The sequence below is a fragment of the Cyprinus carpio genome, chromosome A21 (genome assembly GCF_018340385.1).
Source record: "Cyprinus carpio isolate SPL01 chromosome A21, ASM1834038v1, whole genome shotgun sequence".
Lineage (NCBI taxonomy): Eukaryota > Metazoa > Chordata > Actinopteri > Cypriniformes > Cyprinidae > Cyprinus > Cyprinus carpio.
This window is the reverse complement of record NC_056592.1, coordinates 3720360-3742161: the sequence shown is the minus strand read 5'-3', so window position 1 is coordinate 3742161 and position 21802 is coordinate 3720360. Positions and strand designations below refer to the sequence as shown.

General features: G+C 38.6%; 1 protein-coding gene across 2 annotated transcripts; it reads left to right on the top strand.

Annotated features, from left to right (window-relative positions):
• Positions 1-551: 551 nt before the first annotated feature.
• LOC109058126 (protein transport protein Sec16A-like) lies at positions 552-20565 on the top strand. Of its 2 annotated transcripts, XM_042778611.1 has the most exons (31): positions 552-706; positions 2727-5658; positions 5754-5887; positions 6177-6250; positions 6347-6464; positions 6553-6742; positions 6830-6998; positions 9186-9328; positions 9654-9715; positions 9830-9968; positions 10082-10321; positions 10677-10774; positions 10865-10946; positions 11032-11149; positions 11230-11341; positions 11471-11576; positions 11823-11963; positions 12053-12166; positions 13173-13347; positions 13434-13837; positions 14164-14211; positions 14722-14883; positions 14970-15050; positions 15144-15200; positions 15551-15671; positions 16508-16648; positions 16723-16811; positions 17295-17348; positions 17772-17831; positions 18387-18464; positions 19533-20565. In XM_042778611.1, exons 2-31 carry the CDS (start codon positions 2776-2778, stop codon positions 19596-19598), a joined length of 6459 nt encoding a protein of 2152 aa, XP_042634545.1. In that variant the 5' UTR covers positions 552-706; positions 2727-2775; the 3' UTR covers positions 19599-20565. The 2 variants fall into 2 exon arrangements, with proteins under 2 accessions (XP_042634545.1, XP_042634546.1); XM_042778612.1 differs by lacking the exon at positions 17772-17831.
• The last annotated feature ends 1237 nt before the right edge of the window (positions 20566-21802 follow it).

Below are 21802 nucleotides of genomic sequence, written 5' to 3'. Positions count from 1 at the left end.
ATTTTAAAGTTATATTAAAAATTATTTGTAAAAAAAAATCATACAAATATATATATAAATAAAAATACAACGTTTAACGTTTTAACTCATTTACTCAGTATATTATAACCATTTTTTAAAAAGATGTCTTTATTTACTTTAATATTAAATATAAAATTTTGAGACGATTTTGTGAAGCTTTATTGCAGTATAAAATATATATATATATTTTTTTTTACACTATGGAACTTATTTTAGAGAAATATGTAGAATTATTTCAAAATCTGAGAGAATAAACCATGGTCCGTTCGCGCACTCTTGTTTGTGTGCAAAACATTGAATTATTTAATTACACTCCGAGATCAAGAGGGGGCGCCTTTTAGCTCTAGGACAGTGTGGGCAGCACTTGTCTTTATAATATCAATGCCGCCAACGTAAAATACAGTAAATTTATTAATACGATATTTTAACGAAAATTACAGCTCACACTCAGCAGATTGTGGTGTTTATGTAATATTTAATGTTTATTTTTTTGACGTGAATGGGGCGGGGCCAAACGGGAAAGACCCGTGACGTCACATGTACACGTCGCCAAGCAGGACGCGTTCGGTCAAGATGGCGGATAAGTGTCAGCCGCGGTGTCCTGCACTTTTCTGAGAAACTCAACTCCAGCCGCGCTCGTATCGAGTTTTGTTTGTATCTGTGTATCTCGACTGGAAGATAACGGGTAAGAGATCCCGTATGGAGCAGTATGTTCAGTTCTGACACTTCTGTGGTTCGAGGGATTAACTGCAATAGTTAGCGTGCTAACGGCTAGTGGCCCAGTCAGCTGTCAACTGTAATTCCTCGCATCCTCTATTTACATTTCTTATGTTGATTCCTTTGTGTTTCTTCTCGTGATATTTTACAATTTTGCTGTCCAGGTGCGAAGTTCAATTTGCAGGCTCCATTGATTAGTTATGTTGTAATTTGGCTACAGCTTTTTTGCCTTTTGCCAGCTTGGTTTACACTGCTGTAAGTTTATTTACGTTAGTGTTTATGTTTTGTTTTGACAGTTTTGTGCGCTAAGCACCGTGATCCACATTAACAGCATGACATCATTGTTGTGTGTTTTCAAAACATTGATACGAGACCTCTTTTAAGTACATTTGCTGTTGTAGTTAAAGAGACAGAAATTAAAGACCAGGATGTGACATCAGTGGGTTAAATCCAGTGAGGGGCGCTATACGTGTCCGCCTAAGAGCCTGATATAATGCAGTATATTGCAATATTCTCTCTGCATATGCACATTGCATATTTTTATTAAAACATTTCATGTAATATTATGCTTTTAGCCACGGATGAGAGTGTTATCTGTCATCTCAGCTCAAAATCTCTGCAGACAACACAAAACATCTTGTACATGACAGCATAGCCCACTGTGTGCTAACACAATTAGACTGTTATATGGCACCTCAACTGAATTATCAGCCCTTGGGCTTCAGAGATGCCATTATGTTCTTTCTGTCTGGCTGCATTATGGTTTACAGTTGGTTCAAATGCAGTGTTATATCTGGGTGTTTTGTGATTCATAATTGCTAGTGTGTTGTAAGAGGAGAGGTTATTGTTGTTGTACAGTATTTTATTTTGTAAGCATAGATGATATTTCTTTGTGTTTTCTTTTTATGTTTGGACAGCCTAGCTATTGAATTTATTTGATAAACAGAAGGTTCAAAAGACCAGCATTTATTTGAGATATAAATATTTTATAACATTTTAAATGTCTTTTCTGTCACTTTTGATCAATTTAATGTATCCTTGCTGAATAAGTATTAATTAATAGTATTAAATCTTTAAAATAAAATACCTTACTGATTCCAGACTTTTATAGTACGGTAGTGTATGTTTGTCTAGAAAAGCATTTAAGCATAAACTTTTGAATCAAAATGTTTTAAATTAAAAAAAAAAAAAAAAAACATAATGGGAAACATTATATTCCGTTGTGTCCAAATGTTTGACCAATGCTGTATTTGTCACAGTGGTGTTTTAGTCACAGCTGGTGTGACTGTGAACATTGTTGTTTAATGATACACACTGTATTTACATAAAGAGAAACTGCATCTGTCCCCTGCTGTTGTAGATTAAACTATGTTCTTGTAGAGGTGAGGCCCCCTACTTTAAAAAATGTCTGACTGGTTTCAAAGTTCAATGTAACTTAATGCACATTTGTAACTCCCGGGACGCAGTGTGCCTGATATCAGGTTTCTGATCGAGGTGACTGTCCACATGCCAAGATACTGGAGTACTGCTGTCTTAGCACTTGCTCATAATAAGGCTTATGAATCTCAGATGGTGTGATAAAGTTTGTGTATAAGAGAAGAAACTTGGTTTTAACAAAATGAAGTCAAAATTTATGCTACTCATGCAATCTATCAGTTCATTTTTTTTTTTTTTAAATAGACTGACATACTGTATAAAACCACTGCATGTCTTGTTCATGAATGGGTGAGGCACTTTGTCCGCTAGAGATACTTTTGTGTGTACTTTTATAGAGGTGCCACGTTACCCATGTTGACAATTCTCACCATATAATGTTTAAAACAAAATGGTCATTGTTATTTTAGCTGATCAGCTATTAGCAGTACAATTTGAACTTTGGATGTGTGTTCACTTGATGCATGTTGATAACAGGCAAACCTTGTGGTAAAACCATACAGTCTTTGCACCAAGATATGACATAGGCCTAAATCTGTGTTTTTTCACTATAGGGGGATCTCCAGTAAGTATAAACACTTTGGAGACCTGTGAGTGTAAACAATGCAGCCCCCTCCTCGGACAGCCCCTCCTGGAGCTAGTGGACCGCCGCCTTCCTCTGGTGGACCAAATGCCTTCAGAAGATCCAGACCTCACAAGCATGGGGCTGCAGCTGCTATGACACCGGCTGTCCCGCCCACACAGCCAGTGACTGATCCTTTTGCCTTTGGAAGACAAAGTTTTTCACCCATGGTAGGGGGCAGCCAAGTTCCACCAACAAACATCAACCCACTTCCTATGCAAGGTTCTCCCCTGCCCATGTTTAACCCGATGACTCCACCACAAGGGCCGCCACCAGGAGCAGCGCAGGCACCCTCTCCTGGCCCACCACCAAGAATTTTTACACCTCAACCTGTTCTCCCAGGGCCTGCACCAAACTCCAATCCTCCACCTGCAGAACCAGGATACTTTAATTCCCAAGAACCTATGCCCTATATAGCACAATTACCTAACCCTGTTACTTCCTTCAGTTCTGGTTCATCACATCCACCCTCCACTGCCCCAACACCTCCAGTTCAATCCCAAACTCCTTATCAATCCCAGCCAATGCCTCCCCTACCTTCTCACTGGGTGCCTGACCACAGAAGCCGCCCACCTTCTGTTCAGAACTACTTTCAGCCAACTAGTGATCTCCCATCTCAGCCTTTTCAAGCTCAATCCCTACCTTCTGTGCCCTCTTCCCACACAGGCCCACCATTGATGCAATCTCAGAATCAAGGTCAGTCAGCTCAACCAAATGTGACTGGGCCTGCTCCGACTGAGCAACTGAACTCCCACTTCCCAGCTCAAAATTACTTCAGTCAGTCAGGTGGACCCTTAGAGCCATGGTTCAATCAAAACCCACAGGATCCATCTCAACGTGCCTGCCCTGTCTCCTACTCTGAAGTTCCCAGTGATTCCGGAACTCTCTCAATGTTCTTTCGGGGCAATGATGTTGAAAATGAAGAAACACTGTCAGGGGAGAGAAGTGTAAATGGGATTCATCACCCTTTCCATTCGACCACTGAGTTCTCTGGTCCATATTTGAATGACACTGGTAACATTCGAGCCGGGACAGGGCCATGTGATTCTGTGGAGAATCAGGAATGCGTTCCAAACCAGGAAGTGCTGCCTTGTGAGCCTCCTCCAAGCCATGGCTTTGAGGGGGGGCCTAATTTGGAGACACCTGACACTGGCCCTCGTCTTGCCCGCTCTGCAAGTGTTTCATCCAGCTACAGTAACGTCAGTCACAGCAGTGGGCATGGCCCTCAGAGCGGCAGCCACATCCCTCGGCGACAGCAAGGTGTAGTGGGAACATTTATCCAACAGGAAAGTACCCGCCCACCAGATCACCCTGCTTTGCATCTCTCCACTGGTGGATACTTCGAACAGATAGACTCCAACTCAGTTGCAGAGGCAAGTCCCACTTTCCCAACTCCTAGCCCACCTAAACCAGTTGGTGTGTTCCAAGCGAGTGCAAATTCTTCCTTTGAGCCTGTCCGCTCACATGGTGTAGGAGTTCGACCTGCTGAGGTTGATCGTGCACGTATGGTCATGGAAAAGGGTGGACGTGACATGCACCCTGGCAACCTAGAACAACCCCCAGATAACTTGGAGACCATTTACTTACCGGAACGCCGACCCTCATCTCGAGCTCAGGCAGCACGACGCCCCATTGAGAGTCCCGCTACTACACTCTGGGCTCAAAATGACACTGCCAGTCTAGGTGCGAACATACTGTTAGCCCCTGCAGCACCCTCGCTGGCTGCAACATTTGTTCCAGCACATCCATCCGAAGTCATCCAGCCACCAGAGGATGGCCCTCTTGATTTGCATCCAGCGAACCCAGATCCACAACCTCCCTCTGAAAACCTGGAAATTCCCCCAGATTCCACGTCTCAGACAAGTTCGGGTTATGCCTCCTTGCTGGTGACCTCGCCTCCAGTAGAGGCCCTGAACCAGCCTGTGTTGATTGCGCCACCTTCCAGTTTGGTTTCCTCTCAAAACCTCTTACAACCCTCCAATCAGGCAAGTCCTCAAGAGACAGCAACACCTGTGCACCCGCACCCTCAGTCTTCTGTGACCAATCAAATGCCTCAGAATTCTCCTCCAACAAATCAGCCACAGCCTCTTTCCTCTCAAACACCAGTAAACTTCAGCACTTCTTCCACTCAATGTATTTTGAATCTAGCACGTGAGGCAAAAGATGTTCAGCCCTCTGTTCAAGCAGCCCGACCCGTTCTCTCAAGGGCTCAGTCTCTTAGAAGTGATAGCCAGTCTCTTCAGCCTTCTGTTTCTCAAGCTTTGACTTTTCCCCCTGCCACAAGTCACAATGAATCTTCAAATTATGAGCTGCTTGATTTTTCTATGCATCAACCACAGTCCACAAATCAGGTGATGGTCCCAGCTGTCTCTCAGTCTGCCCATCCTGCGGGCTTGGTGAATAACACACCTGGCTTTTACCTGCAGGTCACCAAAGATGCTCAGCAGGGTGGGCAGGCTGACAGCGATTCTCTGCCCCTTCAGCAGATCTCTAACGCCCCACGACCCTCCACCAACCAACCTGAAAAAGATCCACCTCACACCTCCCACCCTGCCCATCCACCTCCAGCTCAACACCAGCCTCCTCCACAGGCCCCTCCAACACAACCTGGTGTCCCTCCAGGATCTGCCCTACCTTCCTCTTACCCACCCCAGTCTGGGAACTCTGCCCCCCAGCCACTTCAAGAACCCCAAAGACCTCCTTCAGCTCTAGGTGGTCAGTCAGGTTATGGTGCTCCTCCTGCGATGCCACCTGTTCCGGGTTACGCAGGGTACTATCCGGGACCCTACCCTGAGTACCAGAATGGAAGACTGCCGTACCCACCCCAGTACCCTATGGATCCCAGATCTCAAAGCTACTATCAGGTGCAGTGATGTAATGATCTAGTATGTATGCACATATCAAAGCTTCTAAATGCCAGACTTAAAAGAAGATTTAGTAAAATATTCAAATTTTGTAGGATGATACCTACCGAAGAAGAGATCCTCGATACGGCTGGTATGATGGTCAAAATTCTAGCTACCGGGAGGCTGAACGTCAACCAGAGAGGCCGAGTTCTAGAACCAGCCAATACTCAGACAGACCCAACTCCAGGTCAGGTCATTCACTCTCTTTCTGACACTTTGAGTCTGTTTTCACACTTGGTTTCTGTTGCTTGGTCGCAGTCAGAGTTTCTAGCTGTTTATCACTAGAACTTTTTATTTTACACCCTAACTTAACATGCACAAAATGGTTCCTGAATACAGCACTTCTGTTGTGACTCTTCAGCATTAAAAGCCCTAGTTTCAAAGCATCCTTAGACTATGCATTTTCTACTTTTTTTTTGTTTTTTTTTTAAATATCAATAACATGTTTCCCTTGTTTTTCTAATTTTTGATCTTAGACAGGGGTATCAAGAAGACGTTTCTAGATCCAGCCGTAGTGCCTATTATGACAGCTATGGAAACTACTATGGAGGTAAAGACAGCACTACAGACACTTGTTCTCTGTGCACCCAAAGGATAAATATGGTTTCTGCTTTTTGCTTATGAGTGTGTGTTTGTTTGTATTCAGATAGGAGCAGGTGGTATGATCCAAATGCTGCTTATGATCCACGCTACAGAGCCTACTATGATCAAGCATATGGCTGGTACTATGGAGATGCCTACTACAACCAACAATCTCAAAACAGGTACACAAATACACTTAATGTGCAATTAATGTTTTTGTACATGCTGACACCTCTCTAACTGAGTTTTCATGGTAATAATGGTTGCTAGGGGAAGAGAGGGCTATGATGATCAATGGCGATATTACCCTGGTTATGACTCAAGCTTTGATGATGACTACCGGCGCCGCGATCAGTATCCTGACGATTTTGACCGCCGTTCGGTTCACAGTGAACAATCAGCACACAGTGTGCATTCATCACAAAGTCAACACAGTGGCTTCAGCTCACGGTCACAACAGGTCTGTGTGTGAGTGTGTATATGTGTGTGCGTGTGTGTGTGTATGTTTTAGATCTTATTGTGTCTAACAGATTTCTTCCTTATACAGAGTCAAGTGTATAGAAGTCAACCAGATTTGGTCAGTGCAGCCTACGATACCACTGGGACAACTCTTCCAGCGGATTACACCTACAGCCAGTATCCTAACCCTTCAGATAATGCAGATTACAGTCAGATTCCTTACTCTACAGACAATACCTGGACTGCCCCAGAGCAGCGTAAGTATTATACTTAAAGCCCAATGTCCACCATAATGTTGCATTTAACATTGGGATTTTCTTTTGAGCCATAGGCTTCTGTTTTTTCATTATAAACATTCTATGAAATACTACTCATTTATCAGGTTTATTGCTTGATACAATGGTATTTTGGTATCATTGTTCTACTATTAGGGTTTTTGTTGTAACTATCAATTTTTTTTTTGTTTTTAGTTAAAATTTTGGTAATTTTGCTTGACATTTTTACTAGTTTGATATTTCTATATCGTTCAAATACATATATATATATATATATATATATATATATATATATATATATATATATATATATATATATATATAACTCCGTTATATATATATAAACTCAGTTATATATATTTAGTTTATTTAGTTGAGATATTGCAATACTTAAAGTAAAACTCAATAAAAATGAGTAATGTAAAGATAAATTGTATGTATTTTTTGTATTTTATTTTTTTTGTTTTTATATTTTTTTTAGTGTTTTTTTTTTTTTGTTTTTTTTTTTAAGAGATATCACTGTGTTTTGATATGTGTTTTTTAGCATTCTCTGTAGCATTAAAATTTAATGATGTGTATAGTTTAATAACATTTAATCGTTTATGATTTGTATGTTTGTTTACATAATATGTGTGTGTATATTGTATATTTATTATGTATATGTAAATACACACATAGAGCATATATTTTTTAAATATTTACATGTATTTGCATGTATATATTTATATAATGTATATCAATTATAATATATTTAATATATAAACATAGCATATTTTTCTTAAATATATACATGAATGTGTGTATTTATATATACATAATAAATATACAGAGTATACACACATATATTATGTAAACAAAAACTTTTATTTTGGATGCGATTAATCACAATTAATCATTTGACAGCACTATTAAAATTCTTAAAGAATCGATTTTACACTTAATGAACATGCATTAAAGGGATAGTTCACCCAAAAATGAAAATTAGCCCATGATTTACTCCCCCTCAGGGCATCCTAGGTGTATCTGACATTCCTCTTTCAGATGAACACAATCGCAGTTATATTTAAAATGGTCCTGGCTCTTCCAAGCTGTATAATTGTGTGAATGGTGCCCCTATTTTTGAAGTCTAAAAAACGGCATCCATCCATCATAAAACTACTCCACACGGCTACGGGGTGTTAATAAAGGCCTTCTGAAGCAAAACGATGCGTTATTGTAAGAAAATGTCTAAACTGTAATCTCCAGCTTCCAGTCGCTCAAGCGACGTAGGCGTAGCGAAAGCTCCAGGGAGAGAGTGATGAACGCAGAAGCACAGAGGAGAAAGCAAAACAAAACACCTGTGTCTAAACTGTAATCTCCAGCTTCCAGTCAGTAACTGAGACTGTTATAGCACTTTTTATATATCATTGCTTTTCTTTTGTTGTTTTTGATTGCTTCCATTCTTGTCCTCATTTGTAAGTCGCTTGAGGATATAAAGCTCTTTTGTTGTTTTTTTGTCCTCATTTGTAAGTCGCTTTGGATAAAAGCGTCTGCTAAATGACTAAATGTAAATGTAAATGTACTGACCAGGAACTCCGCGATATGGAGGAGGCTGCAGCTGCGGCGGCACAAACTACAGATGTAGTTCACGTGGTTTCCCTGTGGTGTAAACAAAACTTGGTTCTTGTGAGACTACACACTTCTCCCCGGAGCTTACGATGCGCATTCCGCTATCCCTACATCATACGCTCGAACGCCTTGTCATGAACGAGCCTACTTGAGCGACCGGAACCTGGAGATTACAGTTTATAAATTTTTAAAAATCAATATTTTTCTTACACTAACTCATCATTTTGCTTCAGAAGGCCTTTGTTAACATCCCGAAGCCATGTGGAGTAGTTTTATGATGGATAGATGCAGTTTTTTCAGCTTCAAAGACAGGGGCACCATTCACTGGCATTATACAGCTTGGAAGAGCCAGGACAATTTTAAATATAACTGCGATTGTGTTCGTCTGAAAGAGCAATGTCAGATACGCCTAGGATGCCCTGAGGGTGAGTAAATAATGGGTTAATTTTCATTTCTGGGTGAACTATCCCTTTAATAAAAGCTTCCTGATTTTTTGGGGGAAAGTAAAATGATCATGAACTATCTTCCTCTGTGTCTTTCTCTCATTTTTTTCTTTCTCAGCTCCTCCAAGGCCGTTGACCCCAGAGAAGTTTTCTATTCCTCATCGCTGTGCTCGGTTTGGTCCAGCTGGTCAGCTGATCCTTGTCCAACCCAACCTGCCCTCTGCTGGCCAGCCTACACTTGTTGAAATCCACAGTATGGAGGTAACAGTTGAATCAATGCGCAAATATCCTGATATATAAACCATTTGCAAGTTATCACGAAATCCCTAGATTTTAAGCAATTTTTCAGTTCATAAATTCTATAATTAGCCTGTTTATCAGATGTTCCTAGGTAATTACCTACATTCTAAAAACGTTTTACCCCTTTAAAAAAATAGTACTTTTAGATGTTTGCTTAACTTTTAACCTTCCCCTTGATCCTCAACTGTGCAGTTTTGTTTTGCTTTTGTGATTTGGTTATAAATAGGTGCATGATAATTGCTCAACTACATTATTTGCATCTGATATAGCTGTGATGTTATTCCAGATGCTTCTGCAGGATTCTCCAGAGCAGTCAGAAATGCGTTCATTCCCTGGCCCACTTGTCAAGTAAAAGTCTTGCTTTGTTTACTGAATAAAGGTCTACATGTGTATACTCTGACATTGTCAGAGCCACGTACACAGACAAACAATGCAGTCTTCATCTCATGTGTATGTCCACAGAGAGGAGACTCATAAGGTGGATGTCATAAAGTTTGCTCAGAACAAAGCCCAAGAGTGTTTGCGAAATGATGACCTCATCGACAAAGACTCCGCCTACCTCATCTGGGAGTTCATTGTGCTGCTGTGTCGCCAGAATGGGGTGAGTGTTTGTGCAGCCCTAGCCTTAACTAAGAGTGTGTATTGTGTTTGGTTGCTTGTTTGATACCAATTCTTTTTTTTATTATACCGAGTACTTTTTCATCTTTGTTTTAGACGGTAGTGGGCACAGACATTGCTGACCTGTTACTAAAGGAGCATCGCTCTGTCTGGTTGCCGGGAAAATCACCCAATGAGGCTAATCTCATCGACTTCAACAATGAAGCAATAGAGCATGCTGAGGAGGAAGAGGCGGGGCCAATATCCCTTCTATCAGACACTTTCATGGGCGTGCCAGTGAATGTTGGCAAGGAGACGGAGCGTTTCAGAGAACTACTGCTATTCGGCCGCAAGAAGGTGAAACAAAATGCATGAATTTCCTTTCCCCCTTCAGCCATTCATGATCCAATCAGTTCCAATGGATAGCATGAAGTCCTGGACCATATTGTTACTGGTTGAATATCCTGTTCAGTTTTAATTTGTGGTGGTTTATGTTCATTTAAACAAAACAAAATATTTTAATAATAATATTGTCTGGTTATATTGCATGGGGAAAGGGAATCTGTTTTATTTATTAAATTTTTTAGTCCCTAGCTGATCACATGCCTGCATATTATTTTATGTGGATGTAGATTACATCTTTGTCCTCACTGACAAAGCCATATATTTAAACTCTGAAAAGAAAATTGAGAAGTGTGTGTATGTTTGTTAGGATGCTCTGGAGTCTGCTATGAAGAATGGCTTGTGGGGTCACGCGCTGTTACTGGCCAGTAAGATGGATAACAGAACACACGCCCGTGTCATGACCAGGTAAACCACATCTACTTACAGTGACCTATGGCTGCGTGGTTTCAAAGCAACAAATAGGGTTTAAATTGTGTTTATATTTGTTGTTTTCAGATTTGCCAACAGCCTGCCTATTAACGACCCTCTTCAGACGGTGTACCAGCTCATGTCAGGACGAATGCCAGCTGCTGCTACTGTATGGGAGAGTTTTTGTGTGCTGGATGTGTTAATTTAGTAATTTACGCAATGCTTGTCTTCACATACATCTGTTTTTCTGACAGTGTTGCGGAGATGAGAAATGGGGTGATTGGCGGCCTCATCTGGCCATGGTGTTGTCCAACCTCACACACACTCTAGATCTTGACACCCGCACCATTTCCACCATGGGGGACACTTTAGGTATATAAACGTAGATGCAAAGCATACACCCTTGTTATAGTAGCACTGGATCTGTAGTCAAGACTGTCTGTGTTTCACAGCATCTAAAGGTCTGGTGGATGCAGCCCATTTCTGTTACCTGATGGCTCAGGTGGGTTTTGGTGTTTACACCAAGAAAAGCACCAAGATGGTCCTTATTGGCTCCAATCACAGGTGTGTAATAACACATACAGTTGATTAGAGATATGCATTCACGCAGCTATACACATCAAGGACATAAAATGTGCAAATGCAAATTGCATTTGTTTACATTAACATCCATTCACTCTGTCTCTCTCCCAGCTTACCGTTTTTGAAGTTCTGCTCATCAGAGGCGATTCAGCGTACAGAATCGTATGAATATGCTCAGTCTCTTAGCTCTGAGCCTCTCTCTCTGCCGAACTTCCAGGTGAGACAAACACGTACACATACAGTTACTCTACTAGGGATGTTTTTTTACAACTAACTAGTTGGCGGCATGTCTGACAGATAAATGGACAATTCAGTTTTATAGATGACATTTTATAATTAGGCCTATCTGTATTATGGCTGTACAATATATTGAAATAAAAGATAGTTCAATGCCGTGCAGCCCTAATATTTACGATCCTCAAAACCAGGAAGGTCATGTCCCTTTACCCTTTGACCTATACAGGTGTTCAAGTTCATTTACGCGTGTCGACTGGCGGAGTCGGGACTCTGCGCTCAGGCCTTCCATTACTGTGAGGTCATCTCACGCACCCTGTTGAACCTACCTGAGTACTTCTCACCTGTGTTCATCAGTCAGCTCATACAGGTACTCAATCCAACAGGCATCAGATGATTCTGTCTGTCTATGAGTTTACATTTTTTTTGTCTAATCTTTCTTCTCGTTTTTGGTTACAGATGTCTGTGAGGTTGAGGTTTTTTGACCCTCAGCTGAAGGAGAGACCAGAGCAGGAGTTGTTTATAGAGCCTGATTGGTTACTGCATCTTAGACAACTCGATGGGCAGATCAAGGTGTGTCTGTTTTCTTTTATCCTTAAGTCATCATGCCAGTGATTATTTACATGCATTACTCTGTTCCTGCATAGTACCAGTAAATTAATGATTTTCTTTTTGAATTAATAGCATAAAAACAGAAAAGGCTGATTAATTGAAATAAAATTGAACTAGTGTTATGTCTTACTGCGATTATCAAATCATAATGGCTTTGTAATAAGAAGCGTTTATAAATGCTTACCAACAATAAGAAACCTTAAGGGCCTCTTGTGGTTTGCCACCAGAATAAAAGCTTGATGGTTTAACATTTGAAAATGAAGGAATTAAGACATCAATATTAGTATCGTCATTTTCGTTGTACTGTAAAATAAAAATTATTATTGTTATTAAATACTCTTACTTATTTTAAGGTTAAATTTTCTTATTACAATAGTACATCCTCATCATTATTATTATTATTATTATTATTAATTTATATAATGATGTTTATATAATTTATAATTTATACAATTTATAATTATATTGATGTATAATTGCAGCATTTTGGCCAAATTGTGCAGTTGTGTAAACAGCACAAAAGAAAATAGAAAAAAATAAAAATAAATAAAAATGAGTTGCATTATTTTATCAGGAAAAATCGCAATAAATCAGGCTTATAATGTTTTTTATTATATTTAATATTTTATTTATTATTAATAATAATAATAACAACAATGATCATCATCATAATTTTTTTTATAAATATTATTATTATTATTATTGTTATTATTATTTTATAATTATATTGATAAATAATTGCAATATTTTTGGCCAAATTGTGTAGCTCTGAAGCTCTTTAAAAAATAAAAAATGAAACATTTTAAATTGCAATCAAAATTTTTATGAATTTGTCAGCAGAATAACCTTTTTCCCCAAATCATGCAGCCATACCAGAGTTACTTGTTCAGTGAAGTAATGCACTTATATTTTTGAACGTTCACATTAGACTGTGTTCCGATCACGTGCATGTTACTGTGCCATTCAGGATGGTGCGATCACCTTGCGTGCGGATCACAGCACCCCACAGCTTTATCACTGCAGTACTCCCAGTTCAGAAGACCAGTGCAGCCCACCTGACCCCTCGACTCTGAACCCTGATCCCCACAATCCTCTCATGACCTCCCTTCTGCCCTCAGCTGGTGTTCAACTCATGCCACCAGGTACGACTCAGTATAGAATGTGAACTTAAGAAGAATCTATTTTGATTCTGTAATCATTTACCATCTATTTTAATTGTCTCCTTTAGCTCCTTCCACTATTCTTCAGGATGGGGCGGTCCCTCTGCAGCAGGCCCCGCCTTCGGGTGAAAGCGTTCTATTCTACCCAGTGGCCCCGGGGCCACCACAGCCAAATTTTGCAGCACCGTTCCAACCTGAAATGCATGAGCAATACATGCCCATGCCACCCCAAATACCCACACAAATGCCCCAACAAAGGCCCCCACAAATTCCAACGTACAGCCCTACAGAAATGCCTCCACAGATGCCTCCACAGATGCCGCCAGGAATGCCACATCAGATGCTCCCACCAATGCCTCGGGCCGAACATGGCTCTGTCCCTTCCTCTCCTCATCAGTTCCCTCAGTCATCTCCCTCGTTCACTGCCCCCCCTCCACAAGGGAAGGACTTCTATGATGAAATGGCACGAATGGTGAGTTACAAAGAGCTAGAAACCCCAAATTCCTATTTATTGCAGCAGCTAGCTCTGGCTGTTACTATTTAAGGTAATGTTATATTGTTGCATAAAATGTACATTGCTTTTAATGGAATATAACACATTAGTTATGTTAGTTACATATTTTCTTGGATTTTGTTGCCTGTTACTTCATATCTACAGCCATCACCAGTGTCGGGTAATATTGCTTTTAAAATGCATTACATTGTATTACTCGTACAAAGAATAGACTGTTAAAAATGTAGTTTTTATGGAATATAACACTTATATTCTATGAAACTATTAAACCGATTCCTCTTTTTGGCCCAGGCAGAAGATCAAGAACCACTTCACAATCATCAGTGCAACTGGTACAGTCTATACATAAACATACACAGTACCATTCAGTGAGTTTTTTTTTTTAGGTTTTTTTTATTAATACTTAAGTTCAGTAAGGGTGCATCAAATTAATCAAAAATTATAGTAAAGACCTTTATGATGGTGCAAAAGTCTTCTGTTTCTAATAAATGCTGTGCTTTTGAACTTTCCACAAAAATATGAAGCTGAGCACAACTGTTTTCAACATTAATAGTAATAGGAAATATATCCTGAGCAGCAAATCAATTAGACTGAATTCTGAAGGATCATGTGAAAATTCAGCTTTGATCACAGGAATAAATTACATTTTACAATATATTCAAATACAACTGTTATTTTAAGTTTTAACAATATTTAACAATATTACTGGTTTACTATATTTGGTCAAATAAATCCAGCATCGATGAACATAAGTGACTTTCACAATCATTTTAAAAAAATGGCACACATGTTCAAAATCATTTAAAAAAACATGTTTAAACAAACTTTGTTCTGATTTGCAGATATCAGGTCGCCGGTCTCGCACAACATCAGAATCGTCCAATCATTCTGGACGGGAGCGCAGCAGTTCTCTAGCCAATCAGGGCTCTCCACCTCCCCCTTCTATCCCAGAGGCTCCACCACAGGACGGACCCAAGAAGACCAAGAAAGACTCTCCCAAAAAAGTACATGCTTGCATATAAACATATACCGAGACTCACTGGATATGCACTAGAAAATCTTTCACAATTGAAATTTTGTTCTTCGTCAGGGAGCGAGTGGTGGCTGGCTGACCTGGCTGTATCCAAAGCGGAAGAACGAAGCACATCTGCCAGACGATAAGAACAAATCTGTAGGCACCGACTTCCAACAACATCCTGCTCTCTCTCATGATCATCTAGTCTTGTTTCATAACATTGATTAAGAGAAAACTTTGATTTTTCAGATTGTCTGGGATGAAAAGAAGCAGAAATGGGTGAATCTGGATGAACCGGAGGAAGAGGTACAGCACAAGATTTTAGTGTTGTCAAAAGTACAGATATCGGTACTGAAATTATAAAAATGTGCCATTGTGTTCACACGCTCAACAGATATGTCTGTGATTGGCTACAATGATCCTCGCTTCACACTCTTCACCGAGCGCTTACACAGATACACACGGGAGCGTTTTCTATCAGCAAATCCGTCTATGAGCAGATATATTAGGGATCCGCTGACAGACGCAGCTTTCAAACGCTCCTGACTGATACCGACATTGTTACCTTTGACAACACCACAAGAATTCATGCATTTCAAATGCTGTAGTGTATTATGCATGTATCATTGTGATGATGGTATTTGTATGTGTTTCAGAGCAAACCCCCTCCTCCTCCACCTACTGGCTTACCCAAAGCTCCAATGGGAGGGATGAGGCCACCAGGAGTGTCTGGTCCTGCAGGGGGGCCACCTGTGAATATGTTCTCCAGGAGAGCGGGTGTGTCACCTTTTCTCTTCCTAATTACTTACTAATGAGAAATCTGTCCATTTAAGAATCTTCTAGTAAAATTATATACATGTATTTCCTCTGGAATACAAGGGTTTAATTTTTCTAGAGGAAACATAATTTTGACCAAACAGTCATTGCTGCCAAAAGTTATTTTCATTAATTGAAATAAAGCTAATAAAATATAAATTAGATTTAAAATTAGATAACTTAAAGTATTAAAATGACTAAAACTGAAATAAAAATATAAATAAAAATATTTTTAAAAACAAAAGAAATGACAAAAGCACTTAAATTTATTAAAACAAACTAAAATTTAAATTAAAATTGAAAATATAAAAATAAAAGCTAGTTCAAAATATTAATAAGTACTAAAATAATATATAAATACTAAAATAACTATGTGCCAAATAAATTAAAATGTTATTGCATGAAATTAAAGATTTTCAAATTAAACTAAAACAGTAAAAATCCAGTAGTTAAAATAATCAAGGCATTTTATACATTGAATGAACATGGAGAAGAATGATATTTGTTCATAGGTACCAGTAGTACAAAACCAAGTAGTAAATGGCAATATTTACTTATTTATATTTTATTGAAATATTAAGAAATGTTAATCGGCTCTCATGGACTTTGATGAGCCAAACAAACTGATGAATCAATTCTTTGAAATGGACAGTTCAAAAGAACTGATTTGTGAAAATGAATCAATCTTCCCAAATCTATTACTATTTGGTGCTCAAGCGGTTTAAATCAAAGACACTATTAATGTCTCTTTGTCTTTAATCTGTCGTAAAGTAATGCTCGTTGCGTGTGTGTTTCAGGTACTAAGAGCCGTTATGTGGACGTGTTGAATCCCGGTCGTGGAGGCTCTAAACCGGCAGCTGCAGTACCGCCTCCTGCTGACCTGTTTGCTCCTCTCGCTCCCATGGCTATGCCAGCCAACCTCTTTACACCAGCTGCAGGTGTGTATGTGTACGTCACTGTGTTAATGTTCATCACTGTATGTCTGTGCGACGTCTAACACTGCTGTTTTCAGCCCCAGATGAGCAGCAGCAGCCGAAGGAGGGAAGCGTTCCAGATGCCAGTGGAGAAAACACAGCGCAGACTAGTGCCACAGTGCCACAGGTACACAATATCCACATAAACACACAGTGGCCACAATTTTACTTTTGTTCCTATCATAACTGGCAGTTTGAGTCTAACAGTGGAAATATTTTTGGTACTTCCCAGCTAAATGTCTGATGGTAAACGTTGTTAGAGGACACATGACATTCTCTGAACTTTAACTTCATTTTTCACTTTAATTTCACTTTTATAACTCACTTTTGATATTATTTTTTTATTTATTTTATTCACCAGGAAGGTCTTTTTTTTCTTGCATTTCTTGCATTTTTTTTTTTGTTTGTGTTTCTTATTTATTTTAATTTACTGATCAGCCTGTTTGTTTGTTTGTTTGTTTGTTTGTTGTTTGTTTTTTCTGGCATTTGGTTATTTAATTAATTAATTAATTAATTTGTTTAGTTAGTTAGTTATTTTTATTGGATCCTAATCCTGTGCAGACATGCTTTTTAATACACATCCACTGTAATGAGTGTGTTTTCCATCTAGATGTTTAATCCGAATGCTTTGCTTCCTGGCCCGGAGGGAACCCAGTCTGGAGAGGTCAGATCCTCCTCTAATACCTTGCCAGTTCTCCTTTAAAGCCACTTCATCCTGTCACACCCCGCTCCTTCACCCATGAATGTGAATTAACACAATTAAAACAACACATGTGCTCATATGTTCACTTAGCACTCTGAAAAACACACACACATACGTTAACATGCATCTCTAACTCTATTCTATGATTATTGGCTTTGATTATGATCTCACAAAGAGCATGAGTGTGTGCGAGCGTGTTTGAGAGCAAGAGCGCATGTTAAAGACTACATGCTACTGAGGGGTTGCCATAGCAACCATCGATCGTGATGTAATCGTACTGTAATGATTGACAAGAGATGTGTGATTTAAGATGGCGCTGCATGGAATTAATTTGGGATTGTGGTGTTTTTTTGTTTGTTTGTTTCATTTATTCTGCTGTTCTAGCTGTCACGTTCTAGCTCAATGAGTTCTCTATCTCGAGAAGTGAGTCAGCATTTAAATCAGGTACTTTTTAAGCTGGTTCTTATCTGAAACACGCACACACAAACACATTTTCCAGACACTGCAATAATAAAACAACAGTGTTTTCTAAATCACATGCACACATGTTGTCTGCACGCTTCTAACGTCACACACTTGTAGCCACACCTCCAGCACGAAACCTTTATACGTCACCAGCAGACCTGACGGCCAATAAGAAGGGCTCTTGGATTTCAGAGGCGTGCTGAAGATCGAGGCTCCGGCCCTTTTGGTGCACGCATACAATAACCAGTCACGTGCTGCATGCTAATCATGACTTTCAGTGGGCATGGCTGTCTATATTTACATTTAGTCCTATACTATATTTTACATATTTGAGCAATGTCTAAAACTTGGTATTACAAGCACTTCCTGTGTCTGTTTGCCTCTTTAAGAAGAATCCCCCAACTGTAAGTCGCTTTGGATAAAAGCGTCTTCAAAATGACTAAATGTAAATGTAGCCATTTAGTCTGTATCTATGGAGATGCATGGTGTTGTTGCTCTGCTGTTTCTATGGTAACCGTAAATGTGTTCTCATAGGTTCCTGCGCAGCCGCCAACGCAAGGAGCTCCACCTGCAGGAGGCGTGACATTTTATAACCCCTCCCAGTTTGCACAGGTAAGAATCTGAAGGGACATTTAAGGTGAGACCGACATCGTTGGCAAATCAATGTTGTTAACTAAAACTATTATAAAACTGCTTTTGTTAATTGAAATAAAGCTGAAATAAAATACAAATGTTCAGTTAAAACATGAAAATTAGTTGAAGTACTAAGTACTAAAATGACTAAAATTAAAAGTGAAATAAAAATCTCATTAGAAATACTTTTTAAAAGCGCATAAAAATGACTGAAGCCTAAACTAAAATTTAAAAAGTATTAAAAAAATTAAATAAAATAAATGACAAAGCGCTTACATTTATTAAAACAAACTATTAAATTTAAATAATTTTTTTAAAAATAATTAAAATGAAAACTGAAAATATAAAAAATAACTAATTCAAAATATTGAATTCTACAATAAGATATAAATAAGACTTAAAGATCTTTGTCAAATACATTAAAATGTTTAATGTAAGAAATTTAAACATTTTCTAATTTAACAAAATCGAGTTGAAAATAATCAAGGCATATTTTACACTAAATGAACATGAAGAAGAATGATATTTGTTCATTTGTACCAATACAACGAACATAGTAAATAATAAATGGCAATATTTACAACAGGTTAATGAGGTAAAAAAATGAATCGGTGCGTCCCACATTACATTAAGACAATTGTTTTGTATTACGAGTTATGGTTACATGTGCAAATGAGTTACTAAATTGCATGCATTTCCAGAAAATACATCTGGACATTGGATATAACCAGTTTTTTCTATTCTTCTTTTCATAAATTGTAACTTTTATTAAATTCTTAAGCTTATTGAATTATAGGAATCAAAGTCTGGTACTAAAAGCGCTACTAAAGTGGAGATTTCTCAAAACTCATTTAGGCCTTTATAGATATGTATTGTAATTGAAATTTAGACTCAAATATATAAAGTGTAATAAAATAAACACTTAAAGTATATTTTAGATGTTTTCTTTCCACTAGTCTGAAAGAAAAGTAATGGATGCAAAACTGACCAGTGCGTGAAAAGTGCCTTAGAAACTGACATCTGAATGTCTTTCTCTGTCTTTTTCAGTCTGTTCCCACAAGCCGCGCTCGACCTGGTCATCTGGGACAGAGAGGATACCCCACACTGAAATAACAGTATCGCTGTAGTTCTAGATCAAACTGTGGCTCTAGACCAGATCGGACTGAAGTTTGGTTCCTGCCTGGACTCCTGGAAGCGCTGACATGCGGCCCTCAGCCTCCCAGATAACGTTGTCGCTGTTATTATCATGGTTTTCACATCTGTGCTGAAGTCGGTGTGAACGGATCAGACTCGGTCATTCTTAATTTCTCCTTCTAGACTCATCGTACCCATTACGGTCTTACTCTGTCCTCTTGTTCTGTGTTTGTACGGACCGGGAGGCACTTCCTCAACGTGAGCAGTGTGAATATAAGTGCAATATGTCCATTTTTAGCCCTGTGTAGTTTGATTTCCTTTAATAGTCTGCTCATTTCAACAGGGTGAATGCGAGTGTGTGTGAGCGCGTGTGTAGGGAGGAAATGTGGGCGTGTCTTGCTGAATGAAGGCAGTCAATGCATGATTTAGAAGGCGGTCTGGCCTGTTGTCATGGGAACAGTGCAGCGTGCCAGAATGTTTTAGATATTTATTAAGCTTCCTGTCGAAATGAAACAGTCGAAACGCTGTTGCCAGACAGGATCTGTACATCAGAATGAGTTTGTGTACGCATAGTCATGACGTGCTAAACAAACCCATCTCTTTTTCCATCTTCTGATTGAATGCTTCATTTTGCCAGTAGCGAAGAATCATACAGTTCTATGATTTACCAAAATCCTGTGATCATTGTGTGTGTTATGCTCATAAAATATCATTTATTATTTTCCTGGCTTCATCTCGCTCTCCGATCGGTTGTCTTCATGTCTCTTAATCACACGCCATTATTCCTTTGCTCATTCCGGGATTCTTGTTCCCATGGTAACAGCGGGGTTTTGTAATTCCAAAGGTCTGCTCTGTTTGAAGGAAGCTCAGACTTTTCCAATGTGTTTAGAAATTGACTGTACAATTCTTGATAAAGTGATAATAAAGATATTTTTGAGCTCTTTAATACTTTAGAGTGTTTTTATTGAAGTACAGATATGGTATGTCTTAATTTTAATATGAGGTTATTAAATCTGGATGCATAATTTTATTAGCAAAATGTTATTTAAAATAGTTGTAGATGGAGGTAAACTAACCGCGTTCAAAAGTTTGGGGGCAAGATGCTCACCGAGGTAATTTGATCAGAAAAACAGTAATATTGTGAAATAATATTACAATTTATAATAAATCTTTTCTTTATTAACATATTTTCAAATGCAATTTATTCTTGACGCAAAGCTGTATTTTCAGCATCATTACTCCAGTCTTCAGTGTCACATGATCTTCAGAAATCATTCTAATATGCTGCTGAAGAAACATTTCTGATTATCAGTTGAAAACAAATGTGCTGCTGCATAGTTTTTGTAAAATCCGTGATTTAAAAAATATTTTGTTACAAATGTCCAAACTGTGAATTTTGATCAATTCAATGCATGCTTGCTGAATATATAGACAATTTTAACTGAAAATGCAATTAAAACTGTTCTTAAAAACCATTTCATCATTTCTTTATTATCTGCATGGCTTCATGTAATACTTTATGAACTTACATGAATCTCAAACAAAACTACAGAGTGAAACTTTTCATTATTATTTACAGACAAATATATTATTTTGAACTAAACTAAACTAAACATGGAAACATTTAATGATAGCGGATTATGGAACAAATCATGAAAAGATTGTAAACATGCTAGTAAAAATGTGTGGACGCCCCTGGAATGTCAAAGCCATGACCTAGTGGTTAATCCACATGCTCTAGATGCTTTTAGCTGCGGTGCTCATGCAGGTGAAGCAGGTTCGAATCCAGCCTGTGATGTATTCTGACAGAATTCCCCCTTTTTTTCATTTAACTTTTTCTTTTATTTTTATAATTTTAATAGTGGTAAAAATACTTGGAAGGAATTCTATGTAGGCAATGTCTTGTATACAAGTAAAAAATACAGCAATCTAGGCCTAAAAGTCTCAAGCATGAAGTTTCTTGCAGTCACGTGGTCTGCAGAGATTCAGAGATTCTAAGATGTGATTCTGTTATGTGTGCATTTGTTTGGTTAAAAAGAAAAACATTTTACATTCACGTGTTACTTGGTCACTTTTCAAAAAGTAAAAGTTCACCGCGCTTCTGTAGCTAAAACTTGTGGTTGAGAGGAATATTAGCTTAAAGAGCATGCACAAATGCATACTTCGTCAGCAAATACACTTGG

What these genes read in the sequence shown, in the direction of transcription:
- LOC109058126 (XM_042778611.1), top strand. Translation starts at nt 2,776, where the DNA reads ATGCAGCCCCCTCCTCGGACAGCCCCTCCTGGAGCTAGTGGACCGCCG. An exon ending in TGGATGAACCGGAGGAAGAG is followed by an intron (nt 15,201 to 15,550) that starts GTACAGCACAAG and finishes TATGTGTTTCAG; the next exon opens with AGCAAACCCCCTCCTCCTCC. An exon ending in ACCCCTCCCAGTTTGCACAG is followed by an intron (nt 18,465 to 19,532) that starts GTAAGAATCTGA and finishes TGTCTTTTTCAG; the next exon opens with TCTGTTCCCACAAGCCGCGC.